This window comes from Musa acuminata, chromosome BXJ2-10 (assembly GCF_036884655.1).
Source record: "Musa acuminata AAA Group cultivar baxijiao chromosome BXJ2-10, Cavendish_Baxijiao_AAA, whole genome shotgun sequence".
NCBI lineage: Eukaryota > Viridiplantae > Streptophyta > Magnoliopsida > Zingiberales > Musaceae > Musa > Musa acuminata.
Genome location: NC_088347.1, coordinates 36,972,907 through 37,000,574, shown reverse-complemented (window position 1 = coordinate 37,000,574; position 27,668 = coordinate 36,972,907). Strand labels below are relative to the sequence as shown.

At 41.2% G+C, this 27,668-nt stretch overlaps 5 protein-coding genes across 6 annotated transcripts; 1 reads left to right on the top strand and 4 right to left on the bottom strand.

Moving 5' to 3' along the window:
• The first annotated feature begins 955 nt into the window (after positions 1 to 955).
• LOC135625601 (zinc finger protein ZOP1-like) lies at positions 956 to 6,165 on the top strand. Its single transcript, XM_065130614.1, has 4 exons — positions 956 to 1,114; positions 4,092 to 4,292; positions 4,386 to 4,506; positions 5,670 to 6,165. Exons 1-4 carry the CDS (start codon positions 1,106 to 1,108, stop codon positions 5,915 to 5,917), a joined length of 579 nt encoding a protein of 192 aa, XP_064986686.1. The 5' UTR covers positions 956 to 1,105; the 3' UTR covers positions 5,918 to 6,165.
• Positions 6,166 to 9,673: 3,508 nt separating this feature from the next.
• LOC103969610 (uncharacterized) lies at positions 9,674 to 11,182 on the bottom strand. Its single transcript, XM_009383196.3, has one exon. It carries the CDS (start codon positions 10,979 to 10,981, stop codon positions 9,857 to 9,859), a length of 1,125 nt encoding a protein of 374 aa, XP_009381471.2. The 5' UTR covers positions 10,982 to 11,182; the 3' UTR covers positions 9,674 to 9,856.
• A 1,620-nt stretch (positions 11,183 to 12,802) lies between these two features.
• On the bottom strand, positions 12,803 to 14,781 carry LOC108951499 (uncharacterized). 2 transcript variants are annotated; one of them, XM_018819423.2, is made up of 4 exons: positions 14,262 to 14,781; positions 13,627 to 13,713; positions 13,413 to 13,529; positions 12,803 to 13,306 (listed from the first exon to the last, which is right to left on the bottom strand). In XM_018819423.2, the coding sequence occupies exons 1-4, from the start codon at positions 14,451 to 14,453 to the stop codon at positions 13,025 to 13,027; spliced, it is 678 nt and encodes a 225-aa protein (XP_018674968.2). In that variant the 5' UTR covers positions 14,454 to 14,781; the 3' UTR covers positions 12,803 to 13,024. The 2 variants fall into 2 exon arrangements, with proteins under 2 accessions (XP_018674968.2, XP_018674969.2); XM_018819424.2 differs by having other exon boundaries at positions 13,627 to 13,707; positions 14,262 to 14,779.
• A 5,581-nt stretch (positions 14,782 to 20,362) lies between these two features.
• On the bottom strand, positions 20,363 to 21,100 carry LOC103969609 (polcalcin Phl p 7). The gene has a single exon (XM_009383195.3). The coding sequence runs from the start codon at positions 20,854 to 20,856 to the stop codon at positions 20,560 to 20,562; it is 297 nt and encodes a 98-aa protein (XP_009381470.1). The 5' UTR covers positions 20,857 to 21,100; the 3' UTR covers positions 20,363 to 20,559.
• A 3,122-nt stretch (positions 21,101 to 24,222) lies between these two features.
• Positions 24,223 to 25,495, bottom strand: LOC135624180 (ethylene-responsive transcription factor ERF109-like). Its single transcript, XM_065127586.1, has one exon. The coding sequence runs from the start codon at positions 25,428 to 25,430 to the stop codon at positions 24,672 to 24,674; it is 759 nt and encodes a 252-aa protein (XP_064983658.1). The 5' UTR covers positions 25,431 to 25,495; the 3' UTR covers positions 24,223 to 24,671.
• Positions 25,496 to 27,668: the final 2,173 nt, after the last annotated feature.

Genomic DNA, 27,668 nt, shown 5'->3' with positions numbered 1-27,668 from the left:
ATAAACTTTTGTATATGAACAAATACTAGTAGGTCATGAGCAACAGAATTAAATAGAATCATAATCAAATAGAATACCAAGATTTACATAAAAAACTCCTCCGATATCAAGGGTAAAAATCACGAGACAAATTAGAGATAATCAACCATAAGAATAATGAATATATAAATCATAATTTTTTTGCCTAAAACCCTAGCAACAATCACAAGAGAATAACTGGGATACAAGAATCACGTCACTGTATACAATATCTAAATTCTCCCCAAGTAATCACAGTAAGAATCTACTATAAATCTGTTTTCTTTATTTTTTTTCCCTTCTCCTTGAATCAAGTTGTTACTACCAAAAACTGCTCTTGGCTTAATTTTTTCTGCACAAAAATCGTAGCCCCTGCACCCCCTAATTTTGATCTAGAGTTAGGTTAAATGGGGGTGGACTGTGGGCTGATAAAGCCCACTATGGGTTGAATCCACTATCGGCTCGTTGACTCAAATTTTAAAGATTAATAGTTTTGATCTCTTATAATCTATCTTCTTAAATAACCCAAAAACAAATTTTCTGAAAGAATAAATTAGAATGTAATCAAAATTTGATACAAAATGTTAGGAATTAATGCATCGTAATTATCAAACACCTTGTTTCTTTAAAGTCCAAACATAAAATAGAGGAGACGAAGATAAGAATATAAAAGATAAAAGAATAGAAGAATTAAAGTTTATAACTCAAGTCATGGCTCTCACAGTCTTTTTAGTTTTTAGATCGATGTGTTTGCGCGGGCGCGGGCGGGGGCGGAAAACAACTATACTACTGCCTATGAGGGGGGAGCTGGAGATCCGACGGCCCTCGTGAATTCATCAATAGCGCCGCGAAAAAGGATCGGATTCGGTATCTCCAGAGTTCGGATCCGATACGGATACAGATTTGATAGGGCACAATCCGATCCGTTACGGTTGGTATTTCTTTCGCTTTGTGAAGCCAGCCTTCGGTACTCTCTAGCTTTAGGGCTCGCTCGTCTTCGTGATCCTTGATATCTCCTCGATCGAGAACTGCGATCTCCAAGCTCGATCTTTCCTCTCGAAATAAGTTGATCCTGATCTTCTCCAACATGACAGAGGTGACTATCTCTCGCTTGCTCTTTCTCTCTTCGTTTGAATCGATGTGATTCTTCCGGTTAGGGTTTTTTTTTTTCTGTATCTCTTTCCAAAATCATTTATTAAATTGGATGATGTGAAAGCTGCATAGAAGATTTGGAGGATAAAATACGTGGATTTTCTTGTCTCGGTTGGTGATTGTTGGAACAGACGAGGAAACCATGAGGGCATTTAGACTGGTTTCTTTAGGTTTATCTTTTTCATTAGTAGAAAATTGAGTCGAGGCACTTGATGACGCTGTTTCATTCAGTATGTGAAATGAAGTTGCACCATGTCGTGAAGTCGCGGTCCATGGTAAGAGACTGATTCTTGCAAAAACAATTTAGATCTCTCTGGATGTCTGGTTACACTTCTTGTGTATCTTTAGTCATATGTTGATGTCGTTGCAGAAGGTATGAATGAGATGCAGAGCACTATGTATCAGGTTGTTAGTGTTACAGTGACAGGTGTATGCATATCCTTATATAGGTGTACATATATACATATATATACAGACACATATATACATATATGTGTATATATAACAGCGTTCTTCAGGTTTGGGTGGGTGCTAAAAATCTTAATTTGATATGACGAAGACATTTCATGCATCTAGGTCTTGACAACACGAGGTTGATACAGAATTATAGAGTGCATTCAAAAAACTTGAAATATGTGATTTTATCTGATTTGACATTGGTCTTATCATGCTCATCTATTTGTATGTTGAATATGAACTGAACTGTTCATTGGCCACTTGGTCTGGACTCATTTTCTACCAATCTGATGCACTTGTTATATAAAAAAGGGGGGAGAGATAGCACGAGAAACTCTCAAAATTCTGAAAATCAGGACAAGTTCAGAGGAAGGTCCAAATCCAGATCAAGAATGAAATGCTATCGTTGTGATACGTTGGACATATGAAAAGAACACAATGAAGAAAAGAAAGAAGGAAAATATACAACTTCAGTTGCATTTGATGGAAAACGAATTGAGCGCAAAGACACATTTCAAGTTTGAGCTTGAAAAATAAGATGTGCAAAGCGATGGTGACAATGCCATTTTGTATTTTACTTAGTAGAAATTATACAATATGTCTGCTATCTTTGTTTACATGATGCAAAACCACAAAATCTGTATATATTCTGTAATAAACTTTTGTAGGTGAACTTGTTGAAAAGCAGAAGATTTTATAGAAGGTAGGAGCTCATAACTGTTGGAAAAATTGGAAATGTGACTTATAAATTGTAAAGTTTTTTAACAAAAGAAAGCATAAGATGAAACAAAGAATAGAAGTTAAGATCTTGGAATGATGCATGACATTTGTTTGGCTTATTTAATCATAGTGTGTTTCAAGTTAGATAAAATCTGGGCTATTATTATTTAATATTTATGCCACCTCATGACTAATATATAAATAAAACAAAGGAAAGTCAGGGATGGGAGCCAACTCATAGCAGAGAAACTAAGGAGCACGACTATGACATTTTTTTTGCTTATTTAACCATAGTATGTATCAAGTTAGATAAAACCTAGTCTATTATTATTAATATTTATGCCACCTCATGACTAATATATAAATAAAACAAAGGAAATTGTGAGGGATGGGAGCAACTTGTAGCAGAGAAACTAAGAAGCACAAGTATGAACATATATGGTGGTTTTTCTTTTTTATCCTGGTGCTTTATTGTGTGAATGCCCCACAAGCGTTGTGTACTTATCCTTTTCATAATTTAAGTTTCCTGCAGTGGCCTAATATCTTTTGAAGAAAATATCATGAGAAACATAGCGAAGAAACAAGTATGAAAATATGCAGTGGTTTTGTATTTGTTTTTCTTTTTTTCTCCTGGTGCGTTTATGTGTGAATGCACCACTAGCATTCTGTACCAATCCTTTTCATAATTGAAGTTTCCTGCAGTGATCTAATATCTTTTCGAGAAAATAACATGAGAAACATGCGAGGAACTTTTCCATATTGACATACCAGTTGGAGAAGTCATAGGGAAATCCCTGCCAGTCAAAAAGACCAAAACATAATGGTTTTATTTATTTACACCTCAGAGGAATGCTGCCTGCCAATATGATCAAGATTTAGAAGGAAAGAAATAGGACCTTGTTCTCCAAATATTTCTCTTTTTCTCAAATATTGTACCAATATTTATTGATTTAATTATCATTTTACCATCATCTACATAGACATACTAGATTTTCGGCAAACAGTAATTATAGTTATGTTGAATAAATCCTGTCGTTGGATTTAAGTGTTAATAACTAAGTTAGGTAGATATATTACATTGACATAGGTAGTTATTTTACATTAACAGCAATAGTGATTAGAATTATGTTCACTGGAAAACAAATACTTAGAAAATAATTCAATTTTCACAAATTTTTCTAATAAGACTAAATCTTGTTCATTGTCCCTCTTTTTCCTTGTAATTGCACCTACTTCTACGAAATATCTTCAGTCAGAGGACTCCTCTTGTTGAACCATTGGTGAGCCTAACTAAAAATGTGAAAGCTTCTAAAAATTGCTGATCCTTTGAGAGCCATTTTAATATGTAACTCCTTTTGTTTAAATTTATAAGTCACAACAAATGTATTATTGTTATAATGTAATTGAGTTTATGTCTAGGCCTTTTTTTTCATTTTATTGACATCTATAACCTGTTAATGTCTGTGTATGTTCATGACTCACTATTAGTTTCCTGGTTTCACCCTTATCCTCTGAATTCAAGTCATATGTTAAATATTTATAGGAACGAAGATTCATGTGAATCCTTTGTCAATCTTCTACGTATTCTTTCAGCATTATGTTACATTCTTTGCTAACTGTTGTAACTACATTTGGTCACTGTAGCCAAACAAAAATTGGGTTTGGTTCTTAGAGACATTTGTTTCCTTTGTCTGCACAAGCTCCAAAGGAGCAGTATATGATTTCTTTTTCTGCGTCTTTTGCAGTATTGGGTTAGTCAAGGAAACAAATGGTGTGATTTCTGCAAGATATACATTGCTAACAATCCATTGAGCATCAGAACTCATGAACTGGGTCAGCGCCACAAGGACAATGTTGCTAAGAGGCTTGCCACTATGAGAAAGGAGAGTGCTGCCAAGGAGAAAGAACAAAAAGCAGCAGCTCGTGCCCTTAAGGAAATAGAAGCAGTAAGCTTTCTTTGAACCTTAAGCATTGATGTTAAGATAATGCATTACCACATTTGAATTGTTTTATTATTCTTTTTATTCTGTGTCATGCAGAAAGCGGAACGAAGTTACCAGAAGGATCTAGTTTCTTTCCAGAGCGTTGATACTAGCACTGGACTGGATTCAAATAAGAAAAAGACAGACGAAGCCCAATGTTCAGCTGCAACTACAAATGGTAATATCCCAAGATTTCTCAATATATGTTCTGAACATTAAAAGCCAACTAGTCTGCTATCACTTTAGATGAACTTGATATGCATGGAACGGTCACTTGCATGGGAATACTGCTTTTCCTTCATTTACCATGTCATTCCATGCATATCTTATGGTAATATTTAGAGTTTCTTCTACAGCTGATGTGCATGGTATGGCAGGGCTGCCAATCTGCCTGCCAGCATTCTGAATTGTCTCTTATCTGAAGGAGTTCAGCATTGTTCTTATTAGGTTTATATTGAGACCTTGAAGTTATAAGCTAATGATCCCAAACATTGTGCCTATTTGTCTGCTGACCTGAACCCAGGTCCACTGTGTAGCATCTAATTGGTTAATGGATGCAAATATGTTTAGTTTAGCTCATCTAATAATTGGATCATACCAAAGTAGTTCTACAAGAAATGGCTTCAAGTTATGGGTAGGACAAATTGGTCCATATCATGCTCAATCCTGTCAGGAACACATACTGACATGGTGCGATACACATATCAAATCAAGTGGGTGTCTAAAATATTTTCCTATAGGCGAAATGTCTTCTGAAATTTGACATTTTTTACCTTGTTATTGTAAAAGATGACTTGGTACTGAGTCATATATCAGCTGATTCCCTTCCTATTTATGTTTACTGATTAATTTCTTCGTGATAGTTCTTACTTGCAATTAAAATATTTTCGTGTTATTTGTTTAGTTCTCTCTATCTTTTAATTGGATGTACCATGCAACAATTTGGATTCACCCTTTTGGAACACCCTCCATAATCATTATTGGTGGCTAATTAAAATGGTCCCCTTAAGTTGTACTATTCTCAAGAATACCACCGCTTGATCTTGAGTCAAGGTTCTTATATGAGCACACTGGCCAGAGTCTTGCACAGCAGTATAGGTTGGCTTGGTCCCATGCCTGATGGTCTAATGTTGGGCTGAGTAAGCACCAGGTCCATGGGACTTCCGTTTTGGACATGGCTGAACCATTCCCTGGATCTTGCATGGCCTTTGTGCATCATTAGTTGAGTCTTAAGCTCATGTTAGTTTGCTGCTTTCTTAGACGTGCCAGATCATGTCAAAAAACTTTATTACACTTTATATCCCAATTTTACAAGAGTGATGAATGATTACATTGTTTTAGGAAATGGAGCTGCTTCCAAATCCAAAGGTGGCCCAGCTCCGGGGTTGGTCATTTCAACACCTCTGAACCCCACGAGAGCTGTTAAAGGTAAACCATCATCAGTTGCTGTTAACAAGAGAAAAAGGGATGATGGGAAGGCAAAGGCGATATCAAAAGAGGAAGTCCAGGCTCTAAAAGCAAGGGAGGCTGCAAGGAAAAGAATGGAAGAAAGGGAGAAACCATTCATGGGCCTATATAAGTCATACTGATCTGCTTGGAGGAAGCAAAACCTGTCAGTAGATCATTTGTTGCATTATTGAACTGTATGTAATATTGTGCTTGTTCAACTGGGAATCCAATTATAACATATAAAACAAACAGAAGTCTTCCTCTCTACTGATTAGAACATTCAAAAGAGCTAGAGTTGGATATGTCTACTCTCTTTTCTATGTAAAATTGAATGGTTTTTAGTGGAGACGTGTCTGTTTTTGCTTAAATCATATTTTTATTTCTCTGATTATTTGCCTAACTCTAATATTTATTTGCTCAATATTTCAATTTTGTATTTTCAATTTACCCTACGGCATATACATACATGTTCATTATCATGACATGAGAGTATTTAACATCTGTTGTTTATGGAGGATGTGAATGACATTTTTTAGGTTATCATCTGTCATTCTAGATCATGAGAGGAAATTTTAAAGGTCTATTTAAGGTTCAGGCAATAAAAGCCAATAATTTGATATTTTTTTATGCAAGCAGATACTCTGTGCACATTAATGATGAACAGTTGTTTACTGATATCATCACACGGGAGCCTATCCGGTCTTCAGATCTTGTTTGAGCTCTTGGGTACCCCATTGATGGGAAAATAAAAGAAAGTATAATTGCTTATAGCCTTGGAAGAAAAAAAAGTAATTCAATAGAAGACACTTGCATGATCTTTTAGACTACTTTCATGTTGTAGAAAATGGCTTGCAATGAAAAGTCGTAATCTATATCGGCATGTCCAATATTTATTGAGGTGCATGTCTTGAAGCATCAGATGAGTGCATAGACCAATTGACGACAAATTGTATACATTGACTTCTGATGTATTTGGCACCTTTTGGTATATGAACTGTAAGTGTTCATTTCTTGTTTGCTACATTCCCGCATCGAAAATTGTATACATTGACTTCTGATGTATTTGGCACCTTTTGGTATGTGAACTGTAAGCGTTCATTTCTTGTTTGCTACATTCCCACATTGCGATGCTACTGCTTTTTTTGATTCAACACATTATGATTCTTAATATCCGGCTGCAGGTTCTTGTTGGTTCTTCAGTGATCTTCCCAAGGTGAAACATGTGACATCAAACGACCACTGTGATCTGTCAAATACCTTGATTTGTTGACATTTTACCTTGAACACTTGTGCGCACAAGGTGATCGGATCAATGGTATGAGAATCTGGTTGTAGCCTGACTAATAGTTCTTCGATGCGTTAGCTGTCATTGTTCATGCTAATTAATAGTCTTTACTGATTCTGCCTTCATTCCATGACATTATAGTTTTTGATCAAGCAGTACAAGGTGCGGGCGTGCTGTAGCACAACAATGTTTTTGACCACTCCATCATCGTATTCTTGCTTTCTTGTAGTGCTGACAGTTGCATTTAACACATAGGACTAACACCTATTCATCATGTACTTGCCTTTATATGTTGCTAATGAAGAGTTCTCCCGTAGATATATGAAGGAACTCTGCTGCTGGGGATATGATGTCTCTGATGCATCATTCCACTGGGCTTCTCAAAGGAGGTACGAATCTTCTACTTCGTTTGTAATCCAAACACGAAATAATGCGATTATAAGAGAGAAGTTAACATGGATAGATGGAGAAATTGATCGGTCCATTTTTTGGTATTCCTGGATCGCCTATATGAAGCTGGCATTTCCATGTGTTCCATGCACCGGAGATGAAGCATGTTTACAGTCGCTTTCATTTCTCTTGACACTGTTCGAAGTTGGCATGATTGACGGATTTGTTGTGTCCTCGAAGGACTAGTTGTCGATCCAGCTGTTCTCTCTGTCTCTGAAGCAGGTCGTCAAAGAAATCAGCCCAGCGTTTCATCTTTCAGGTTGCACAAGGGGAGTCGCGGTCGATGATGGCGTGGAATGCTTGTACACACTGCTGCAGCTTAATCAACCACCGACGCGGGTGACTAAAACTTCTTCTTCTTCTTCTTCTTCTTCTTTTTGGGTCAATTTGCTTGCTTTTTAGTGTCTTCTATTGTGCCAACCACTTCCCACCCACCCACCCACCCACATGTGAATCCTTGACATGTATGTCCACCACTGTTTTAGCAGATACCACCGAACTATGCAAGTGGAGCCAACACAGCTCCTTTTCACTTCTGCTAGACTTTTTACATCTCAATATATATGCACACACATCAGAACTCTTTTGCCTCCAAAATCAGTCTCAATCGAAGTATTTCTATTTCTTGTCATCTTTAGTATACCCAAGAAAACAACCTCCAATGGAAATTTCCATACTTGTTGAACAAGGCTATTCTTTCGCATATCCACGCATCTCAATCCATATAATGCAGCCTTGATTCTGGAGTGATGATATATGTATGTAGGAAGTCTTTGGTGATTGTGATCCGTAACTTGTTATAGCCCACAATATTTAATAATCCATATGCTTGCAAAGAATCTGTCCAAAACAGTCTATTATATCTTCATATAATCTCATCTCACTCTTAGAAGATTTTCCACTGTAACATGCTATCAGGTACGTAGAGCAGGCATGCATGCAGTCTAAAGAGAAAACAAAAGAAAATGCATGGTGCTTGGTAGAATGAATACCTTTATGTGTTGTGGCTATTGTCTCGGATGGCAAACGCATTCACCATTGATCATAAAAGCCTGTGAAAGCAAAAGCCTCCTGTCCTAGGGTAAGGGTCACAGACTCTCCTTTCCTGTACAAACTAAAGGCTCAAGGGACCCACAACAGGCCTAATAAATACCACTCGGATCGGACTCGACATCATAATAATTCCTCATAAGTAACCCTCCCCCCCCCTACCCTGGTCGGCAGAACATTTGGGTTTGAATTCAGGAGATGGAACCAAATAGAGAGACAAATTAGGAAGATGTGAATGTTAGACATGATAGTTAGGCATCAGCCTTTCACATATTGGACATGCTTACTTGCTGGGTTATTTCACTGCAGTCTTTAGATCAAATATTTCTTTTACTGTCTACACCCGATGCAGTTTACGAGTTCCAGTTGACACTCTGCCGTCTTTATGGATGGGAAACTCCACATGGGAATCATGAGGTTTCCTGACTCATCACGATTGGATACTGCCACTCCTCGATGTCTTTTGACTTGTGAGAGCTACAGAGAAAGGTAGAGGCCCAAGTACTATTCCACTGTGCTGAACCTTTGTCTTTGCCCCCACCGGATTAAACTTTTTCCAACCAAACTCTGAGCCGCAGCAGCACAAGTGTTGGTAAAAGCAGTGCAGGGGTGGTACGTAGAAAAGGCTTGACGGTGGAAGCACTGATGTAAAGTCATGCTTAATATAGGAAAGGTCACTGCGACTTCACTGTTGACGGAGAGAGAGAGAGAGAGAGATTCACGCATGTTCACTGTAGCAGACGGATGGCTCCGATGCAGCAGTGGTTTCACCTTCTTTAGCTTTTATTACCGAGCGTGGCTGACAGGAAGTAGCTGACATTATGTTTGTTCTGCCATTTACCTTGACATATGATGCATATTTATGTTCACCTGCCACATTGATACGTAAATTTCTCCTTTTTGCAGTGCTAGCTTGTGACTAGGACAGCGTAAATAAATGCTTCCCCTTATGTTTATAATCTCTTAGTTACCGGAACAGTGGGTGTCGATTTTGTTTCTTGTGTTTTTGCTGCTGTGAACACGAGAACTCAGAACTAGTTGTTTTTATTTCATGCTTCTGTTGTTCTGCTGCACAAGCAAGACACAGGCGAAATGAAATGCTACGGGAGACTTGACGCAAATGACTCAATTATCTTTCACTTGCACAACTTCAAACAGAGAGATGATTACACAGCACGCGAACGAAGATGAGTGAGTGTTCTCACCGTTGACTGTATGATTACATTGTCTCGCGAGGAGTAGAACGACTGGTTGATACAAGACGATGACAACGACGACGACGACAAGGAACATATCACCGACGGCCGAACGAGTGGGTATTGAATCCTCTGGAAATGCTAAGCACCGCCGGGTTGAAGCGCAGGCAGCCGAAGAGGCTCTGCCGGTAGGGAAGTGCGGTCTTCTTCTTGAGCTCCTCCGTCGCTGCCCGGTTGGCGGCGTAGTGCATCTGATGCGACGACGCAAAATGACCACTCCCCCTCCTGATCGAACCGCTGCTGTCGGTCGATCTGAAGCTCGAATTCTTCAGATCCTCCGTCACGGATTTCTTGATTGATGATGACGACGATGGTAGCAGCGTGTACTTGCGGAGAGGATCCTTGCTCCGGTTGCCGGTGGCGCGTCCTTCAGACGCACTTCGGAAGAGGAGCAAGTCCTTCAGCCGCCACTTCTTGCTTCCACCGCCACCGCCGCCCCCACTCTTCAGGCTGGCCGTGGAAGCGGTTGCAGGAGGAGAAGTGGGAGTCGTCTTGAAGAAACTTCCTCCGCCTCTGAGTGGAGAGAGCGATCTCGACCCCTTCCGACTTCTGGAAGAAGAGAAAGAAGGAGAGGTAGGTGTCGTCGCTCTTCCTCGATCTCTCGTCGCTTCCACCATCGCCGCGGTGAAGGGGTCAATCTGTTCTCCCCTTCCTCCTCTGCCTCGGTGGCAGGGAGACCACAAAACCCTCTGCTTCGGTGACCTCGGCGAGGAGGCCACGCTGCTCCCGTCATCCGCGACCGGGTACTGCAGCCGAGGAGGGGGCTTGAGCGGCCGGATCTTTCCTTCTTCGAACAGCTCATCGGCGGTGGTGAGCACCGGCAACCCTTGTTTGTCCAGGTGGCCGCTGAAATCGAAGGCGAAGTCGAGTACGTCCTCCTGCTCGTCCTTAGCGGGGCTGCCGCCCCGGGACTTCGGGGTGCCAGGCTTCTCCTCCCAGTCGAAAGGGACACCGGAGGCGGCGGCCGGCGAATTGGTGGAGGAGATGGCGTTGAAATGCGCGTAGATGGCGGAAGCGCGCGTCGGGCTGGTGGGAGCGCTGGTGTAGTGGCGGAAGAAGTTGAAGGGGTCGCCGGAGCGCTTCGGGCTCGACGGCGCGCTCACGTACGGGCTGGTGCATGCGCTGTCCAAGTGGAAGTCCGGCACCGGCACGACCACCTCCATCTTCACCTCCCTCCCTCTCTTCTGATGATCTCTCTGTCTCTGTCTCTGTCTCTGTCTTTCTTCCTTTGTTCTTATGATGGCTTTCAGGGAACACCTGGAACAGTGTGAAAACAAGGAAGGCGAACGGAGGCGGGGACTTTAAATGGCAATGGTTGCGGGAAGGTGAGAGGAAAGAAGAAGGCAAGGAATTCTTTGACCAAGGAGGAAAGGAGCAAATCTTTTATAGTAGATTTAGGACGGATAAGAGGTAGAGATAGAGAGCCGCCTTTTATTACTCATTCATGTTTTCTCGATTTATCTTATAGATTTTTCGCAGCGGTGTGATTTGGACACGCCTTAATGTGACATCAAATAACACTATAATATAACATAATGATCAAAAGAGAGAACATATTGGCCAATCGAAAAGATAGAGGTTTGTTCTTGGAGTGGAATTGTCAAAGAGCACGTGTGTTCTTGGACATGATTGCCGCTTGCTTTACACTAAAAACAAATATGCCACGTTGAAGCAAATAAAAGTCCAACGAAGAAGGCGCGGCCGAAGTGAGTTTGAGAATTATGCTTTATGTTAGAGACGACAACATTATCATACACTGTATAAACACTATGACCAAACAGCGTACAGGGATAAGTGCGTACCTCTGGACATACGTGTCAGGATATATATAAAAAGATTGAGGAGGGAAAAAGAAAAAGGAAAAAAAATCATATATATATATATATATATATATATATATATATATATATATATATATATATATATATATATATATATATATATATATATATATATATATATATATATATATATATATATATATATATATATATATACCTTGCACTGATTAGGGATATTATTTTTGGCAACTATAAATACCTTGAATTACTTTCGGCAATTATTTCATTCTTTATGTTTTTTGATATTTTCCAAGGGATATTATTTCAATCTGAGTTCTAATATCATTATCAATTGATAGAGATGAACCACAATAGTTTGCCCTCAAGGTTATAAGATTTATGGGACTCGAAGAGATATATATCTTACAAAATAATTCTAACATTGCACTGATTAGGGAACTAAAGGTGGGGTGGGTGGTCATCTGCCTCCTCAATTTGAACATAATTAATGGTGTTCATTGACTAATTCTTGTAGCATTCAGCAGGGGTTGGTATAGGATTGCTTTGACCACTGCTCGAGCTCTTCTTGGTCGTCTCACATGTGCCTTTAATGACACATCCATCACCACAAACATCAGCTTAAACCACCACATCCCATGTCACTAAACTGAGACTACCATGCTTGGGATTATGTATGTGTCGGAGAAGGTTACCGGCTTCTTTCTCTTTCTAATCTCCAATTCTGACTCTGATCATATCATGTTGCCCTCGATTTCTCTAATATTTAAGCTCGTGCGATTTTATTGTTCATATCAAATCTGTCAAAAGGACAGTGTAGGAATTAACTATATGACCACAGTTCTTGCTTGGTAAGACTGCCGTGCGTTCACCTGAGCCTCGTCAAAGATGACATGTATTAAGGTGTGGGTTTCTACATCATGCCATTTGAAGTGCTGCATTACGTTGAGGAGGGGTGGCGTACAAGGCTTTGGGCCTCGGAGCATGTGGGTTTGACATTCTATGTGGCTGACCGCAGGCAGGCACGTGCCACCCGATGCACCACTTGAGTTGGTGTCTAGAGTGATTGCTCAGCCTCTCGTGGTTGGCTTAAAGGTTAAACCTCAGATGTGCTATCGAAGCATACATTCATTATATAGGCGTGACATGCTGTTTCATTAAGCAAGCAAGCATGGAGAACTAGCGGTAATAAACAGTAGAGAAGTTGCATTGCTGAATGCTGCTATTATCTGTGCACAGGAATCTCTGAAATGGTCAATCCAATGACTCTGATGTTTGATATCTTTGACCCTCACTCTCTCTTCAGATCATGTAATCCACATGAAAATGGCAACATAACTAGGTTCAGGTATGTGTCTGAACCGGTAACTCTATAGCAAATTTGCGTTCAGCTTTCTTCAGGGTATGTCAATAATTGGCAGATGAACTGAAGGAAGGCTGCATTTGTTCGACACCTGACATCCACCGTAACAAGGATGAAGGTCTTCTGATTTCTGCAGCTTCAGAATTCACCGAATCGGCATGCAGTTTCAATCTCTCCAACTTTTTGGGACTTGGAAAACAGTTCTGCTTGGCGGATGAGCCGTAGATAGCCTCCTGGTAGAGTCCTTGCAGAAAATTTACCACCTCTTCTTCAAGCCGAACCACCTCTTCTTCCAGCACGGCAACTTCAGCTAGAAGCTTTAGTGTCTTTGAGACGGATGGCACAAATAACAGGAAGGACCAAATCATTTTCCAACTAGAAATCTGGTATCGGGTAAATGCAACAGACGGGGAAGAGGAAAAGGACAGTTACGTGCGATGGGAGATAGGGTGGAAGACGAGGAAGAACACCCAAAGGTCTGGTAAAAGCCCTCACCAGAGCTCTGTGGATGTTCTCTTCGTGTCTCAGCTTCTTCCTTAGTTTGTCAACCTGCAAAGCAGTATGCCAACAAGGAATCAGATACAACTCAGATTAAGCGTGTTTGACTGATTACAACTCTTGTAGTGAGAGTACAGAGAAAGTATACATCTTGCTGTAAGGCAATCTTCCTCTCTCTTCGAGATCGGACTCTACCGGGCCCTTGTTCTGAAACCATTGATCTGTTCCCCTGCATCTTAGTTCATAAGAATGTAGCTTTTATCGGCTTAGTTCATAAACAGAGAAATTATACATCTTAGTGTTCTCTTCCTCGTCCAATTCCTGAGTTCATAAGAATGTAAGAACACCACCAGATTGGAAAAAGGAACAAAAGGTGATAATTTATTTCAGCATGGATGCCGCTGATCCAACTACACCAGCATAGCACCCACCTCGAATCGATGTCCGAGGGAGGGGATTGTTTCTTTACCAAGGAGCTCATCTTCGATCAAAAAACCAATTTTGATTTCGATAACTCGTAAAGAAAACTACAGAACAATTCGTTTCTAATAAAAATTCTTCGAGAAAACGAAATGTTTTATCCAAAATTTCAAAAGCCTTTCTCGAGAGACTAACGCATTGCACTCCCAATAAATCAATAGCCAAAGCAACTAAAAGAGAATCCACTTCAGGATTCGTAGAAATCAACTAATCTGTACATAGAGAAACACAGAAAGCAGGCAAAGCAGAACGAAAACTAGAGGAAACAGAGACCCATTTCGTATCTGCCACAAAGGAGCCTACTTTATCATCTCTCGAGGAAGCCTTCATGGCCTGCACAGCAATCGGCGCTCTGGCACTCATCGTCACCTCCTCCTCTCGCGTCCACTCTCCACCGTTTGTATCGGCGCCGAGATCCTCCTCCATCACATTAGCACAAAAACCGATGATACAATGGAGTGGAAATGCTGCGAACCTTAACAACCCCAACGCCATTCCCCATGACACCCGAATCAATAGAAACGAATAGAACGATGCTTCACAGAATATTTAAACCCGGGAGTGATCCCGATCCTTCCCGGGGGCGGGAACACGGCATGCAAAAAGACGAAGACGACGAAACCAAGCCAACCGAGTTGACGAAGGCAAACCTACATACCGCTCGGTGGAAGGAAGAAGGAAAGATCAGGAGAGAGGAGTGGTGTCGCTAAGCTCACACGACTCCGAGGTCATGAATTCCCCCATCCATGATCATGGCACAATACATACGATGCTAAAGACAAGACCGACGACGGACCCAACGCCAGCGTATCATGTCCTGTTCATGATGTCTTGACATGTCGGAAGCGAGTTTTAGATCACTACATTATCTTACGTAAACATACATATATCGAAGGTCAACATACATATTGATCTTACAACAACTGTTGGGATGAGAGAAACAATAGCCTTTCCGGAGATATGCTTTCGACTAATGTCCACATGTATATTTACTATACTCTTTCTGACTTTGTGCGAAGCTCTTTTGTCGTGGCAATGTCAACTGAGTTGAATCTCGTCCTGCTCGGTGGAATGCTTCACACAAGGCTAGTCACATCGTTGAAATAGTTGTAGAGACAACACTTATCATCGTCTTATGTTACTCCCTTTCTAGGTTTTGGTAATTCTCTAAAGCTTGAAAATGTGATTCGACCATTCCTTTTCCTGCGTGATGAAGAGAAGGTAAAAATATATATATATATTCAATCTCTTTTTATTTTTAAAAACAATAAATAAATATGTTTGGAAAATAAGTCAAACGTGAACGAAGATTTTATTTAAAACACGAAATGAATTATAATTTCATGTATATATATATATATAATCAAATTGTTATTTAACGGTTGTAATCGGATTAGAATAAAAAAATTAGCTATTAATTGGGTATGATATTTCCAAGTTTTAAGATTTTTCTTTGCTCCCAATGACTGGTTGAGTCCCATTTGGATCGACTGTGTCAAAAGTCAAAGACATCACAATACAATAATAGAGTGGTTATCAAGACATGTTGATAAAGATGGTTGCGTTGGTGGCCAAGAAGAAATTGGACATATATGTATATTTATTAGAATTGTTAAGATCTTTTCGTGTGGAAAATTGTTTGGTGATAAGCATCGCTGCAACTCCAATCATATTTTTCGGGGATGGGTACTGTGAGCGTCCAAGTCGACTCAGTTGCTGTTCCGCCAGGGGATAATGGTTTAATTGGCATAAATGATTTGTGCAGTATATTTATGATACTCGGCTATTGGTGGAAGACGTACGCAATCAACTTCTTCCATGTCGCAGTTTCCTATGATCAGAGATGTATTTTTCTGAATGCGTATTAGTTTGATGCAGCAGACATGGAAATAACTATTCCTCCTCGAACAGAGAGGCAATACATCATAGATGATTAAACGACACCCTGGCGAATCAAATCTGAGTCAGGAATCTGCTTCCAGTCTCTCGTGAAAGGAATGGGTCAGCTTTTAATGATTCACCTTTTCCTCCTGGCAGATGATGCTTTCCGGGCCATGGAAGATTTCTACACTGACAGCGTAATCTCCGTCGGCAAAGCAATCGGCAATGTGCCAAAAGATGTGCAGTTCTTCAAACTCCAAGGAGGCGATGTGGTAAGGGCTTGCGGTTGCATTCTTCGAACTCCTTCCACGTCGAAGGCGATACTGAGTTTTGGCTTCTCAGAAACCTCTCCTTTCAGAACAAGGAGGCTCTAAGAATCTGCTGCGACGAGCATGGATCAAGCATTTGGAAGTATATATACGAAGGAACACAGTAACTCATATAAGATTGCAGATTTCTGAAAGATCTTTTACCCAGTTGCAAGGACAGACCCACGATCTTCTTGTCTATCTTGAAATATAAATGTATTATACAGGAACAAGTAGCAGCAACAGTGGTTGCATCAGAATAGGACTCACCTACCAAAGTCCCCAATCCCAGTGCTGGCTTGTGCAGACTCCACAAAAGGACTGAATGAGGCGTTGCAGCTAAAAGTGGTCGTCTTCATTCCTGCAACAAGCACAAATTTCAGATGGTGGGAACTACAGTGGTCTCCCACTCTAATTCAACAAGTAGGAGTCATAAATGAATGCTTCGTTGGCGTTTGGTCCAAACACCATTTATGAGGTGAGGCCCAAGGAGCCTCTAAATTGGGTCAGTAAAATTATTGACTCAACTAGTTTTAGGACTTGTATGCATGTGTTCTACAAAGCTTTTTTCTATTAAAATTATCTTTCTCTGTTATTTCTTCTCTATTAATTATTGAAGCCTAATGCTCTATTTTCCAACACATTCATCAGATAAAGACGATGAGTCTTCATTATTGCCAGTATCGAGGAACAAGAACCAGCATTCTATAGCTCAGCCACAATTGCCCTGGTGTGGCTGAAGACAGGCACCTGAACCATGGCCCTTCAATGTATTCATCAATCAATCCATCTCATCCAGGACAGAGTATCTACAAAGAATAGAATGAAACATCTCATTACAACCCAATCATGCAGCTGTGTTGTTGGACGCACTTTATGAGTTGAATCCAATGATAAAATATGATATCGATGTGTTGAACACATTAATATTAACATTAACATAGTAAAATGATCTCATTTTATCCTTGAACAAACTTGGCTAGTCACCTATATGAGGAAGCAAGCATTCGGACTCGAGAGAAGGCAATATTTCCTTCGATTAGTATACTGGCAAATTAGTTTAATCCGAGTCTAAAAAGAAGATCTTTCATCAGAAAATCCAACACTTGGGAGGAGCAATATTTGTTTTTTTTATTTCTTTGTCTTCTTCTTCTTCTGACAGTGTCAGGAAATACACAAGAAATAGAAAGTTAATTCAAGCGGTGCCAGTTAAGTCACTTGAAGGGACAAGTCGTTGGAGATGATGAGGAACACAACAATTGATTCAATATATATCAGATTCCCGCTTCTGCTCTTTCTCGTTCGTACACCTCAAAGGTCAACAGCTAAGGAGAAAATAGGGACAGCACCTCGCCGCTGAATCGACGACAACATTGACATCAGATCAAACCCACAGGGGAGAGAGAGAGAGAGAGGGGCAAAATACTTCTGTTTTCTTTCCAGAGAGTTAATGTCAGTAACCAATCCCACGAAAACAACTCGAAGTTTCTTCAAACTCCTCCCTACGAACGCAGTAATACAAGCAAACTTTTCACACGAGTGAACAACAACATCACGGAACTAATTAGATGAAGAAGAGGCCACTGTATTTACTGTATCTCCTCCCTGACCGGAGATTAGATTCATAGCTCCTACGAGAAACAAAATGAAATGAAAGTGTCATTGGAGTCGTAATCCACAAGAACAAAAAACGCATACATGTTTGACATGCTGAAAGAAACATGCTACCGACCTATGAATACTTGCCGAGAAACTCGTCTTCTTTCTTGTCGCCCTTCTTCGGCGCCGGCCTTCTCAGCCCAAGAAGTCCCTTCCACCTGACGGATCCTTTGGGCGGCCGCTCCTCGTCGTCGTTAGCGCGGAGCTCATCGCGGAGGGTCGTGATCCTATGATGACCGCCGCCTTGGTGGCTGTCCTTAAGAGGAAGAAGCCGGCCCTTGAAGAAGAGTTGGTCGGCGGCGATCATCGGGCGGCTGCCGACCGAGAACTCAAAGTCAGGGTCGGGCGGAGGACCGGGGGTGCGTGCCGGTGGCGGCTCCATGTTAAAGTCGCTCGAGAACGACATGCGAGGGCTCATCGGCGGAGCCGGCGGCACTCCGCGGAGGCTTCGGTGAGTAATGCATGCCATGGCCAGAAAAGAAAGAGAACAATCGAAACACCAACCCGACCACCCTCTACCCTCCAGTTTTTGTGTCCTCTTTCACAGCGAAGATGATCTACTTAGAGACCGCCACACTGTATGGCCGGAGCTTGTGTTCATATATAGAGCGAGGAAGGGCTTGGGATTTATGTTATGGACGCATGGGGTTGTGGTGAGGAAGAATAGGTTAGGATGGCATCTAGATCTGTCTGCTCATCATCAATCGATTGATGCAAGATGGGAAGGTTTTGTATAAACGTCAGGATCAGTACGTGTGTGCTGTATACGTGGAGTAGAAAAATTGGAAGCACAAGGAGGTACGTACCCCTTGGGTGTATCCGTGAGGTCCGTCTCTTAATCTAATCACCATCTCCTTTGAGAACTAAATGCAAAGATTTTAATATCGGTTTTCTTGTGCTTTCATTATTCGATATAATTTGGAATAATTTGAAACGAGAGAAAATGATCGCTTCTTATTTAATGAACACTTGCGTAGGTGATGATCTATTTATTATTTACTGCAATTTTAACACTTTTAAGATCATCTCAGGATCACACAACGAGGTGCTGTGATCTCGATCCAAAAAGTTTTCATGCAACAACCTACCTCCTATTTTATCCAATCAAATCCCAGATCAAGATTTCTCACATTGAAGACTTCGCAAGATTAGATCCAAGTTGATATGTAATCAACTATTGTTTTTTCCCGTTTATAATCCAATCAGACAGCTTTGCATTTAAATTACCGAGAAAAGCGTACAGCTAGCTATCCATGCCGTATAGTCTAGTCATGAAAGACTGTATTCTAACATAAACCCACTTACGAAGCTGGCGGTGGTGAGATGTGGTGATAACCATGAAACTAAGAAACTTGCCAGATCTAACCAGTAAAATTAAATTGACGAGATGCTGTAGATGGGGTTTGCATTGGAGATGTAGATTAAAGTTTAGATTATTAGGTTAGCTGATTAATGATATGACAAACACTCATGGTTCAATGATGTCCCTCATGAACTATAATTTGAAGTTTTGCCTTGACTCGTCGTGGTTCTTTGTTCAGATCTACTGAGATGGAAGTCAAACCCAATTTTACGACATCATGTTCATGCCATGACAGACATCTTAGACGGTCATGTCAAGTCTGTACTCGATAAGCAAATCTGACCCATGCTTGATTTGAAATGGAGAATGAGTTCTATACATGCTGTTATATAGCTTATTTGCTTTTTGTTTTAGGGCACCATTTCCAGGCTACTTCATGCTTGTGTTGTTTGGGTAGCTCAAACTTTGACATTGAGTTGATCATTTATTTCTGCAAAAAGATGATTCGGAGCACTCTGTAGCAGTTGCAGTTAATGTCTCCCACGGGCGCTTAAGCTTTACTGTATCATCCCGCTGTTGTTGATACGTTGGATATAGGATTTGACTTGTTAGAGAGAGAGAGAGAGAGAGAGAGAGAGAGATGTGTTGGTGGTGGTAAGGGATATATTATCCAGGTGAGGTGAGGTGAGGTTTGAATAGCAGCCAAACGAAGACATGAAGGTAGGCTTAGGGAGAGAGATTGTGTCTCTCTAGTCTCTAATCGTGCTGGCAATGGAATCTTTAAAGCAATAGTGGGTTTCTTTTCTATATTATTATGTCTTGATAGTGTGATGCACGAAAATGATATATGATTCTGACTGTCAATTATGTTCTGAACTTGAAAATGATATATAAAACAGGAGAAGCCCAAACATGATAGTTGCAGACAAGCTAAAAGGGGTTTTCCTTTATGATCTTTGATGATGATTGATTGATAGATAGATAGATAGATAGATAGATAGATAGTCTTTGGATCTGTCATTTGGTGAGAAATTTACAGCACTGTTTGGCTTCCAAAAGATCAAAAAGGATAGGAAAAATATTTTGAACCAAATTGAAATAATGGACTTCATCCAGCTTCTTGTGATTAAGGAGCTTATTTTTACTGCTAAGGTTAGCAACAGCATGGACACGAGGAAATTACAAGACCAAAACTTTCCCAAGCATATTTATGCTCATTATGAACATAAACAGCAACCAGCAGCAGCCCCAAGTACAGAAAATTCATCAAGTCACATACAGTGAGCAATTTACACAACTTATAAGTGTTTGATTGACGCGAGAGAAGATTACATGCCATGCAATAGCAACAAAGAAGAGCACATACCAAGATTATAATCACCTTCAGATCGATGAAACCATGATCTGTCTGTATCAGTTCAGCTTACCACACCGACTCATCTTGATGCTCCTAATAAGCCACGATCTTGAGACCCAGATTCTTCTGAGCGAACTCCACCAGATTGTCGATCTCGTCGTCGTCGATGAATCCGTCGCCATTAGAGTCGGCGTACTGGACACCGCGCTTGCTCTTCCAGCCACTGAACCGCACACGGATGCTGCGGATGGCACGCCGCAGCTCGTCCCGGCTGATGCGCCCGTCCTTGTTGGTGTCGAAGCTCTTCAGCCACACCTTGAACTCTTCCGTCGTCATCTCGTCGTCCCAGGAGCGTGCTGTGACACGGACGGCGTTGTTCTTGATGGCCATGATCGATGGTCGCTCTGTGTCCTCCGAGTTATGGCGATCTTTACGGGAAAAACAAGGCGGGGTTGATGATGGCTTTATTCGTTGGGTAAAGCACTGGTTAGCTGCTTCTTGGAAAAGCGGGGAAAGTTGCGTTGAAGAAAGAGGGAATATGACCGACCCGCGTATGCATCATCGGTGGGAAGGACTCGGTGAGTCCAAAAGAAGGGCGAGAAAAGGCAGCACCAGATGCTGCTGTATCGAGCCATGCATGATTAGGAGTGCCTGCTGCAATAGGCGGTGGAGGAGCACACTGTTTGACCGCCATTGTTTGATCCTCCCTCCTATCACACGCCATTGGTTTCCTCTTGGAAGCTTGTAGATAAATGCATGGCTCAAAGAGGACGTCTATCTGCGCAAAAATTATTGTTGTCGAATCTGATTCTTTGGAAAGTGAAAAATTTTAAATAAGAGTAATAATTGATGATTTTTTTAATAATATATTTTATATTAGATTGATATCAATATGATTCCATCATAGATTATGGTGAATATTTTTTTCTATAAATATGATTTAGGATAATAATTTTAATGATGAAGTATGGCATCACATTCTTCTTATTTTCCTGGCAGTTTTTAGAAAGAATTCAAAAGTATTTCCATTCATCTTCCAATGACACAAAAAATTGTATGACTGACTTATTTTCATACTAATCTTAAGATTAATATCATAATGGAATCATATCATATCGGCTATGTCATGATTGGTAGCATCTAGGGATGATATCATGTTAGTCATAAATGCTAGAGATGTGATGTTGAGGCGTTAGGTACATGATGAATAGGTATCGGTCATGTAACGATAGGGTGTTGGCTATGCGACGGTAAGATGACGACGACTATGCAACGATTGGATGTTGGCCATATAGTACCAAAATATCGATTACATAATACTAAAATGATGATCATGTAACAAACACTAAGGCATTGATTATGTGACTATTAGATATTGAGAGAACATTTGATTGATCGAGATGATTGAGAGAGAAAGGTAATAATCTTAGTCACAAAGGAGCCATAGACTTTGGAAGCATATATACGCAATTTCATGTGAAGAACATGTTTAGCATTTCTAATGTGCTGTGCTTGACTCGGATTAGATATTTCTAGATTTTCCTACCACGCTGAGAAGATGCCAATATAGTGCTGCCATTTGGTTTCGCTTTATTCCCCTTTGATGTTGACGCTGAGGAAAAGTTTGGTGTATGGCTTATCAGACTTCTTTTTCTTTGTTTGTAAGATTCTCATCACTTTCTATATTTATTTATTTATTTATTTATTATTAACACAAGTTATTGACATATCCTACAATGCTACACTACTCACATACCTAATTGCCTTTAACCATTGAAAAATGCCTCACTTTCTTGTAAAGTTGGGGAAGGAAAAGCGACACTTTTAATTTTTTATCCCATTTCTTCCTCACATCATTTGAACACCTTTTTTTCTTGGTGGTATTGTGTGGGTTGATGAGAAAGCTTATCCATACAAATTTGGTAGATAAAGATTTTTATTGAAATGACACATGAAGTAATACGATCGAACACAGATGGCTAATATCTCTTGAGTCAATGCATTTGTTTTTTTTATTAAAAAAATCATTAGCTTGAGAGTCTGTGCTCTATTCTACTTTTTTTATAAGAAGGAGATTAATTGTTATTGATTATAATCATAATAAAATTAATTATAAACTTAAGTCATCGATATAATCCTTATAAACTAAAACTGAGTATATACGATATAATCTTTGTAATTTTAGAAATAAATAAGAGAATATAGTTAAGTTGGATAGAAAAAAAATCTAAGTAAAATATTTAGATATCGATAGATCAATTATTAAATAAAATAGAGATAATATTTATTATTCATAGAGAGATATTAGTTCATCATCATCACCAATATCCATCGAAGGGTTTAGGGTTTATTATTACCGTCAACATTTCAAGTGAAAGCATTGTGTGTTATTGACATTACAACCGGTGAAAGCATTCTATCTAAATTTTTTTTAATTTTACATAATTTTTTAGATTTTTTTTCCTAAATTTTGTAAACATATGAAGAGTGTGTCAGTTTTTTTTATTTTTTTTATTTTCTCCTTTATTTTTCTATTTCCATAGAATTAAGATTGATTCATGCAATGTTTTTATGATATTTGACCTTCTAAATAAATGGATAAGTTATGATAAAATATTTGTGCAAAATATACATGTCTATTTATAATTATGCTTAATGTTTTTAGTCTTACAGTTTTATCGACCAGGATTTTTGATTTTGAATGTTCGACTACTATTATATTGAGTTGTGGTTAGCTCTTTAAAGTGCTAACCATAACTTTAAAATATTTGAACGCTTTATTTGTTGATGATAACAAAAAATTTGATATTATTTGTAATTATCATCCTTATAAACATTAGTTATTCGACTACTATTTTAATTCACATCTTATAAGTCTATTTTTCTTAAGTCACTTTTATAATTATTAGTTAAATAAAAAACTCATGATTATAAATTATAAATATTATTCATTTAAAGTTTTTTAATATACAATCAAATTCAATCATTGATAGCAACGGTCATGATAAAAATCAAAATCATTGTTCATGTATCTTAATAAGTCCAAAAACGAACTAACCTTCTAGAAAAAGAAATAACTATGATCATGCGCTCAATATTTCTTCCAACGTAAGTAGATAATACTACATATATCTTTAGATGGATTTAATAAACATTTATTTTATTAACTTATTTATTAATAATAATCTCATTTTTGTCATTTAACCTTTCGATGATTTATTTACCGCACGTGGGCCTATTCTAAGGCCAGCCCGTTGAGCAGGCCCACAGAATTGGGCCACTCAAATCCGGGCTCAGAATTGGGCCTCATCAATCAAGGGCCCGGCATAACTAGGATTCAATCTGATGTGATCGAAATTGGTGCGCGCACGCGATTCCTCACCGCCGACCGAGTGGAACGACAAGCTGGCCGAGGAACTGCAACTCCAACTCCAACTCCAACTCCAAGAGTCGCATCTCCTTTCCGCCGGACACTCGAGTTGCTGCACCGTTGCCGGCGAACAGCATCCGGCGCTAACTTCTTACGGCGCAACCTTCCTCCTTGCCCCCTTTCCGCCGTCGTCGGCTAAGGAGAGGGTTTTCGGTGAAACAAGGAGAAGAAATAAAGCGTGGTAAAAGCAGTGGCCGACGATCACCGAAACAGTGGAAGCGAAGGTTCCAGTTGGATGTAGAAGTTACAGATCACAAAGTTGTTCGACATCTATCTACATGTGCCTTTGGTTCTCTAATCGTCAATTAGCCATTTTATATTCGCAAATCTTGTGATTTAAGGTCATGTATTTATTCTTATTATAAAAATTATACAATATATATTTATATAACTACAAGGAGAGAGACCAGAGAAAATAGCCTCGGCACATAAAAATAGAAAGTGGTCTGGGTACACGTGGTGGGACCCGATTCTGGAGGCACAGAGAGCGCTGACCTGTTCTACCTCGTCTTAGAATACATCCCATACGTATGTACCGCATGGGTTTACCGGCATTCACCGACGCGGGCGAATCACCGTGTCGGACGCGAGGCGGATCGAACACGTTTCCTTGGAATCTCCGATTCGGGCTCGCCCTCATCGGTCATCCCAAACTAATTACTTTCTTTCGACTCTTTTTACTGTTTCAGCATATGTTCATTGTTTTTGTCTCTGAAACAAAGAGTAAAACAGTTCCAGATTCGCTTGGAAACAGCAGAGGAATATTGGACATGGTCTAACTAAAGCCAACGCAGAGTTGTCCGTCATCCAATGACATCAGATCCTGCAGCCCTGCCCACATATCCGTCAATTCCTGCTCTTGATGATCCATCGAATCCTGCTGCTTGTGTTGGGCACCGGATGGTTGCTGCTGTGGTGGATTGGAAGAAGAGAGCGAGGTGGACTGGCTAGTCTCGTGGTCTCCGTCGACCTGAGCTGGATATTGCTCCGGGAACGGGAAATTGAGCTTGGCCCGCGGGCCACGGAACTCGATGGCGGCCATGTCGTAGGCCCGCGCCGCCTCCTCCGCCGTTTCGAAAGTCCCCAGCCACTTCCGCACCGCCCGCCTGGGGTCCCGGATCTCCGCCGCCCACTTCCCCCACGGCCGCTGCCGCACTCCCCTGTACTTGCCCTTCTTCTTCCTCTTCCTCACCTGCTTCCCACCTCTGCCAATTGTCGTTTCTGTTACAGAAAACGGCATCGGGACCTCGTCATCTGCGGCCGAGATGAAGAAGTCACAGCCCAGGCATCCGCCAATGCCGCATAAGCCGCAGGCGCCAGCTATTGAGAGCTCGGCGGGGGCCGCCGGGTAGCCAGAGACGACGTGGATCAGTGCGGCAACGATGACGGACTGCTCCCGCTCTCGTGAGATGCGGGAGGAGGAGGAGAAGGAACGTTGACGGTCGTGCGAGCTAGACTCTGCTTCGTCGATGACTCCGTGGGGATCAGCGGGAAGGGCGGGGCGGAGACGGCGGCGGTCCTGCGTCGCCACCATGGGAAGCTGAGTTGAGCTTGATATGGGTTGCTCGAGGATTGGGTGATCAGCTGATGTGAGAGCGAGGCATCGGAGTTGCAATGAGAACGGAGCGTGGGGTGGGTTTATAAAGCCTACCGCGAGTGTGACTGAGACGGTCCACGCGGATTCAGAGCCCCTTCTCTTGGTCGTGTCTGTGGGTAGAGTGTGTGATGTGCTTATCAGATTGGGATATCAGGCGCATTTATCACGTGTTCAACCGGAGAAAAATCAAAGGGGAGAAATGCCACGTGGCTAATAATGCCCAGGAGGATCCTGAAAAATTTTATTATTTGGTTTGAGCAGTTTAATAAATTTTATTTTGGTTCAAATAGATAGGAACCAAATTCAATTTTTTTTGTGAGATAATTTTAATAAATTACCAAGAAGTCAAACATAAAAAAAAATCCAATCTTTAACATAAAATATTTAAAATATAAATAAAACTTAAATTATATATTGTTGGTGAACCTTGTCTCGAATGTACACGGTTGTCCACATGGATGCTCGGGTGGTGATGGCGAGCATCGAGTCAAGTTGGGTTCGAGCCTCGTCCCCCGAGCGTGATCTTCTTTCTTTGTGAGTGACCTGCTTCTTCATCGCTGGACTCCTGCATATAGGTCGACGTTTGGAGGGGGATTTTCTGAGTCGACCCATCTGAAGCTTAAGTTAGCTTTTGGTGAAATGAGATAGAGTTGAGTGTTTGAAGTCCTCCCCCTCCTGATTAAGAAGGGTTAGCTTTTATACCTGTGAGGATGAGTTGATCGTACATGGTCAATTAATTGTGGTCGACTCCTCGGGTAGCCAACTTTAGCTTCTGTACGAGCGTCGACCGACCGGCACAGATCGGCACCACGCGGCGCCACCTCGAGCTTTCCGGGATGGTTGTAAAGTGATGATGTCGTTCCTATGGAGGGGTAAGCAAACAGTTGCCCCGCCACGTGTATGCTGCGCACCACATTGTACTTGAGGTTCCACATCTGCATTGTCGTGTCTGCTTGCCTAGGTCCATGTTGGCAATGCTAAAATATACTCTTTCATTCTCTCCCAAAATATACCCTATCATTCTCTCCCCCACCACAAAAATAGGTGTGCCCCAGGGTCCGCATGGGGGGGGGGAGGAGGGGAGGTGGGGCCTCGGGGCATGGCTTTGTGCCTTTTGTTGACTGGGTTGGCTATCGTGCTGGAACTGGTGGTTCGTCGTCGATTGATCGGGAGCTTCTATTGGTCGAGCAACACAACTCAAGGATTGGACTGAATCGAGTAGCACTACTTGAGCACTGGCTTGGCCGAGCAGCATCACTCGGGGTAACTTGCTACACATGACTGAACCGAGCTGCGCTGCTCAAGCAACACTACTCGAGCACTGTCTTAGCCGAGTAGCATCACTCGAGCCCATGTTTGGCCGAGCAACTGCTCGGATCTCGATTGAACCGAGCAGTAATTTGTTGCACATGACTGAACCGAGTAGCGACTTGCTGCACATGACTAAACCGAGCTGCGCTACTTAAGCAGCATTAGCTTGATCGAGCAGCATCACTCAAGCCCATGTTTGGCCGAGCAGCTGCTTGGATCTCGATTGAACCGAGTAACAACTTACTGCACATGAATGAATCAAGCTGCGCTGCTCAAGCAGCATTGCTCGAGCACTAGCTTGGCCGAGCCACATCACTCGGGCTCATGTTTGGTTGAGCAGCTGCTCGGATCTCAACTGAACCATGCAACGATTTGCTGCACATGACTGAACCGAGTAGCAACTTACTACATATGATTGAACCGAGCTGCGCTAGTCAAGTAGCACTGCTCGAGCATTGGCTTGGTCGAGCAGCATCACTCGGGCTCATGCTCGGTCGAGCAACTGCTCGAATCTTGACTGAACCGAGCAACGACTTGCTGCACATGACAGAACTGAGCTTTGCTACTTAAGCAGCACTGGCTTAGCCAAGCAGCATCACTCAGGCTCATGCATGGCTGAGCAACTACTCGAATCTCAATTGAACTGAGTAGCGACTTGTTGCAGATGACTGAACCGAGTAGCCCTACTTGCGCACTAGGGATTGGACTGGTCGAGCAACGTAGCACGAGCTTTGGCTTGACCGAGCAATACTACTTGGGCGCATGTTTGGCCGAGCAGTTGCCCGAACATTGAATGAATTAAGCAGTGACTCATTGCGCATGACTGGCTGAGCAACACTACTCGGGCATTAGGGATTGAACTGG

Bases quoted from the DNA above. Each gene is read 5' to 3' on its own strand.
- LOC135625601 (XM_065130614.1), top strand. The intron at 4,293-4,385 runs GTAAGCTTTCTT...TGTGTCATGCAG, and splicing joins CCCTTAAGGAAATAGAAGCA to AAAGCGGAACGAAGTTACCA. The intron at 4,507-5,669 runs GTAATATCCCAA...ACATTGTTTTAG, and splicing joins TTCAGCTGCAACTACAAATG to GAAATGGAGCTGCTTCCAAA.
- LOC103969609 (XM_009383195.3), bottom strand. From the start codon at position 20,856: ATGGCCATCAAGAACAACGCCGTCCGTGTCACAGCACGCTCCTGGGAC.
- LOC108951499 (XM_018819423.2), bottom strand. From the start codon at position 14,453: ATGGCGTTGGGGTTGTTAAGGTTCGCAGCATTTCCACTCCATTGTATC. The intron at 13,530-13,626 runs GTATACTTTCTC...ACTGCTTTGCAG, and splicing joins AGATTGCCTTACAGCAAGAT to GTTGACAAACTAAGGAAGAA. The intron at 13,307-13,412 runs GTAACTGTCCTT...TCCGTCTCAAAG, and splicing joins CACCCTATCTCCCATCGCAC to ACACTAAAGCTTCTAGCTGA.
- LOC135624180 (XM_065127586.1), bottom strand. From the start codon at position 25,430: ATGGTGGCGACGCAGGACCGCCGCCGTCTCCGCCCCGCCCTTCCCGCT.
- LOC103969610 (XM_009383196.3), bottom strand. From the start codon at position 10,981: ATGGAGGTGGTCGTGCCGGTGCCGGACTTCCACTTGGACAGCGCATGC.